Source organism: Echinops telfairi, unplaced genomic scaffold, assembly GCF_000313985.2.
Source record: "Echinops telfairi isolate 266 unplaced genomic scaffold, ASM31398v2 ScPeMD7_7469;HRSCAF=8507_1, whole genome shotgun sequence".
NCBI classification, from domain to species: domain Eukaryota; kingdom Metazoa; phylum Chordata; class Mammalia; order Afrosoricida; family Tenrecidae; genus Echinops; species Echinops telfairi.
The window spans coordinates 71,956,276-71,961,481 of record NW_022111373.1 but is presented as its reverse complement, the minus strand read 5'-3'; the positions used below and the strand labels follow the sequence as shown (position 1 = coordinate 71,961,481).

The 5,206-nt window shown below is 46.7% G+C and overlaps 1 protein-coding gene across 1 annotated transcript in view; it reads left to right on the top strand.

Annotated features, from left to right (window-relative positions):
- The first annotated feature begins 377 nt into the window (after positions 1-377).
- BHMT (betaine--homocysteine S-methyltransferase) overlaps positions 378-5,206 on the top strand; it is a 21,764-nt gene continuing 16,935 nt past the window's right edge. Inside the window, exon 1 of the mRNA XM_004703521.4 lies at positions 378-478. Coding sequence (XP_004703578.1) covers positions 446-478 — 33 coding nt within the window. The 5' untranslated portion in view covers positions 378-445. The remainder of the gene's footprint in view (positions 479-5,206) is intronic.

Below are 5,206 nucleotides of genomic sequence, written 5' to 3'. Positions count from 1 at the left end.
TGTCGGTTATTGCAACAATGCGCTTATTAGGAACCACCTGGAAGCTGCACCGTATGTTTAGGTTATAAAGGCGTGTCCTTTGGAAAATACGCGCTAAGTCAGCGTAGTCGTTTCGATAGGGTTGAAGCCTGAGCCAGTGGCAACCTCAGACGCTCCGATTTTTCTTCTCTGGTCTGCTCGTCTTTCCCACACCTTTTGGAAAATAATCCTGACCATCCCGACCTCTGGGCAAGTTCCTAACGATCCGTTGGCCCGAAGGAAGGGCTGGTGGGCGTGTTCCCCCGCCCGAGGTCGGGGCTGGGCCGCGCTTGGCCCGGAAACCCAGCCCGCGCGGCGCGGCGGCCGCTATAAAGACGAAGCCCCTAGGCTGCGGCGGCGGGGCAGCTCCCGGCTTCGCAGAGGGTACAGATACACCACGTCGGGCCGCCACCCAGGAGCTACGACGATGGCACCCGTGGGAGGCAAAAGAGCCAAGAGGGTAAGTCAGTCTTCAGGTCCCGCCGAGGCTCTGGGTCCACATCCAGCGGCCCCGCGCTCCAGACTTGGCCAGCGCAGAAGGGACCCTTGAGCCCTAGCACTCCCCACCCCGACCCGTGCTCAGACAAGGAGGTGCTCCCAGGACCCCTTGTGGGCACCTCGGCGCCTCTGGATCCCCACGTCCGGAGCGCACCCCCATCTAGAGCTCCCCCACCATCTATCTCCACTCCACAGGCACCCACTGAGCCACTCCCGGCTCCAGGGCACCCCGGGAGCCCACCTTCACGAACTCCGATACTTCTCTGAGTTCTGCACCCCCAGACCAGACCGCGCCTCCCAGGGCTACTGCTCCTAGACCTCCAGGCGCGCTTTCCCTCTCCCTCTGCGCCACCCGGGCCGCGCGCGCTGGGCCCACTAGCGGGGAGGCGCGCGCGCTTCGCAGACGGTTTCCAGCCCGCGCCTGCTGCACCGGCACGCCGAGGACTGCGGGGCCGGCTCTCCGTGCGTTCGGCCTCAGTTCCCCAGCCCCACCACTGTCCTTGACAGAGGCTTTGGCTCCGCGATGGTACGTTCCCACCTGCGGTTTGATTGCTCCACCTTGCCCTCCCAAAGTGTGCCCTGGGGCGGCCTTAGCTACACCTTCAAAGGTTGATCTTTGGAACCCACCCAGCCCCTATCGGGAGGAAGGCTTGGCGATCAAGATGACTCACTGTCATGGAGTTGATATCAACTCATAGCGACCCTTGTAAGACCGGTAGAACCTCCTCTCTGGGTTTCCATGACCGCATCTCTGTATAGCAGGAGAAAGCCCTGTCTTTCTCCAGGGAGCAAGCTAGTGGTTTACAACGGCTGGCCTTTCGGATTGGAGCGCAACACATAAGCCCTGACGGAAAGAAACCCACGTGGAACAGTTCACCAAGCCAGCCGTTTCAGAATAAAAGAGGCAGAAGGATCTTACGATTTCTAGGGAAGGGTAGTTAGTAAGATCTCAAACAAACCAAGAAAACATCAGCTGCAGAACCTGATAAACAAGTTCACCCCTTCACTTTCCCAGCCACTGTTGGGCCCAGTGTTCACAGTACCACCGATCGGCCCTGGTGCATGGGTGGGTGGTCAGGGTGACTGAGGGGGTGTGGTTGGATGAGTGGAGTGAGGCCAGAATAAATTCCTGTAAGTCCTGTTTAGGGATAACTTGCCCTTTCATCAAGTTGGGCTGCCAGCTTCAAGGTCAGCAGTTGGCACCACCAGCCACAGTGTGGGAGAAAAATAAGGCTTTGTACTCTGTTAAAGATTGACAGCCTCGGACACCCACAGGAGCAGTTCTACCCTGTCCTCTAGGGCCACTCTGAATCAGAGCTGGCAGTGAGCTTAACAAGCTTATGTTGTTGGCCCTTTAATGTTATGTAAACAACTTTAGAACCATTGAACCACCCCTACTTGCAACAAATTCTTCATCACAATCCCCCTCCACTTGCCACACAGGCAGGTTGCTCTAAAGTTAGGGTCAATAAGAACCTTCTGTAGCTGTCCAGACTTCACCATCAATTCGTCTTAAAGACAAACTTGGGATCAACTCTTGTTCATAACCTGGGACTGCCCATATTGTATCCTTTGGTGTCAAAACAGCCTAAGAGAGAAACCAGGGGACATGGTAAAGGTGGTCTGTCCAGCTGTAGCTTTCTGCTGTAAGTCCCCTGAGGGCAAGTCCTTGTCCCACCCCTAACCCCTGCTGGGTAACTTCCTGGAGCCTGCCCAGTTTCTGAGAATGCTCCCCCAAATCAAAAACATTGTCACACAAGGAAAAAAGTTCATGCATCTAAAAATGTGAAAGGCATGTAGCATTAATAGTGTGTATGTTGATGGCCTGAGGGATGTTGATGGGGCAAACTATGACACAAATTCAACTTGGCTGAGAATTTCTGTCCACCATTTAAATGTTTAGTCCATTGCAGATTGGAAACAATGACTCCTTCAGAGATTTTTTAAAAATATTTTGTTGTTTGGCAACATTTCCCTGCTATGAATTCTAGCTCACTGTCCAAATTCAAGCAGAAAATTCGACATTTTAATAGATTGTTTGTGTGTTTTACATTATATCAGTAACAGATGGGCATAAATGAATGTTTCCTTGGTAATCTTGTTTTCATTTGTATGGCAGTGTTAAAACATGGATGATAAATAAATATACATATATATACATGATCGAGCTTAAAATTCAAACATATATTACAAAAGTAACACATGCCTATTGTAAACAAATAGAAGCTTGGAGAACATTTCATTTCCATGTGTATTCTACTAATTTGTATTTTATTTAGCAGAAATGGGTGGATGCTGCCCTATTTTATAATTCTGAGTTATACCCCATTTCATCTGACCCTTGTTTGTGCCCTTGATTGAAGTGCACTGGCTCTAGCTGTTGTTGGGCCGTGTCCCATCAGTTCCAACTCATAGCAAGCTCTTGTACAAGACAATGAAGCATGGCCAAGTCCTGAGCCATCCTCACAACTATTGTTCTGTTTGAGTTCGCGAAGGTCCATCCCTTTTGCTGACCCTCCACTTTACCAAACACAACATCCTTACCAAGCGTAAGCACACTGGTTAAGAGTATATAGCGATACCTATGTATCTTTTTCATGTTAATTGCTCCAGATTGATCAAAATTATAGTTTCAAGGTCATAGTATTTAGATCAAGACAAATACTTGGATTTCTAAATGACTTGTGAGTAATGCTATCTTTCCTGTTGGTGGGTACCTCCCGGATGCCCAGACTTGAGAAATGTTGGCTTTGGATTAGGGAGGGATGTAGGAGCATCCTCTCATTTTCATGATCTGAAGTGGAAATGACCATTGCTGCTTCTCTGTGGGAACCAGCTGTCCGGATTTGGGTGAGGCAGTAGAAGGGACAAAGATGTGAATCGGGGGGTTCTAAAGAAGATGGCCATGGGGGAGGGCGGAGAAAAAAGAAGAGCTGAGACCAAGGGCTCAAGTAGAAGGAAAATGTTAGGGAAACTATGATGGCAACATACGTACAAATGTGGTTGATGTGATCAATGTATGGATTGTTATAAGAGCTGTAAGAGCCCTCAATAAAATGATTTATTTAAACTTTTTAAAGAATAGAATAGACACAGACACATAGGGGAAAATATTCAGGTAGAAATATATGTATAAGCAGCTAAAAAACACACACCCGATGCTACAGGAGCTGAGAGAGACAAGGATCTTCCCTTTGCGTTAGAAACAGAGATCCTCGCCTCAAAATGTAATCTCCATCTACAAAACAGTAAAACAAGCCCCAGACCTGTCCCCATATACAGAACGGACCTCAAGAAGGATCAGAGACGTAACTGTCAATCCCAGACTATGAAGACCGTCAGGGAGCAAACGGGAGCAAACGTAAAGGCCTTATTATTGCAGGGCCCAGACATGCCATCAAATATAACAAAGGAAACACACAGGAGAAGACAATAGATGTCTGTGACCTAATACAAACAAGAACCCACAGACTCGGAGAATTGGCAACCACACAACAAACAGATCTCTAAAATCTATAGCAAACAGCAACACTTCAATAAAAAAGTGTTTTTAAAGACAAATAAACAAATTAGAAAAAAAAGAAGAAGATGACCAGATTGGATTATTGGTGTTATTAATGTGATTACCTTATACTCCAGGGCCATTGATGACAATTTTTTTTGTTTCGTTTTGTTTTGTTTCTTGTTTCTTTGGGGGTTTGTTTTAATTTTTGTTGTTCTTGTTGCTATTCTGGTTGGGTTTTGTTTATGTTTTAGTCATAATATGACCACCAAAGTAAACAGACTTGTTCATAACTCGGGACAAGCAGATGGATTCTGGGCTCCCACTTAATTCTAGCCCCCATCCAAAACAGTTAGTTCTTATAACATGGCCCTGCTCAATACTTGGCTTCATGGAGAAATCACTGAAGATAAAGGGTCCTATAGCAAAGTGTGGTGAAGAAAGCAGATGGTGCCCAGCTATCAATTGGAATAGTGTCTGAGGTCTTAAGGCTCGTATTCAAACAAGCAGTCATCTAAATGAGGCATCAACTAAGTCCACGTGGAAGAAGCACACCAGCCTGTGTGATCTAAGGATAAAAAAATCCAAATGTGATGAAGGGGAGAATATCAGAGCTTACATTGTGAACACCCAGTTTGTAGCAGACTATGGAGGACATTGGGAGCCCAAAATCCACCTGCAGAGATTAAACCACTGGCAAATGCCCTCTAGTCACAGGCAAGGTTCTCGAACAGCTTTACTGTCAGACAAATTATTGTAAACTTGATTATGGTGAATGGAACTATGGTATAATATGATACCTGATCAGTTGACCTCTCGACCCAACCTGAATTTGCTCTGGGTCTAAATATTTCTCACTCGTTCCACAACAGAAATTTCTTCTCTGTCTTTTTAAATATTGTTGGTGGTCTTTTCTTTCTTATTCTTCATTTTTATCTTTACGTTATTACTATTTCCATCTTTCTGTTTCATTTTGGGGTGTTTTTTTTATTGTTTCTGTTAGGTTTCCCAGTTTATGAAGCACAGAAGAAGGAGTGGATGCATAGAGACAGTAACTGTTGCAATGGCTTATCAGGGATGGGGTGAGGAGTGTAGGGGAACTGGGGAGTAAACAATGTGTGGGACACAAGGATTTCTCTCAAGTTGTCTCCCCCAAATATTTACCAGACTTAGCTGCTTGAGAATGAC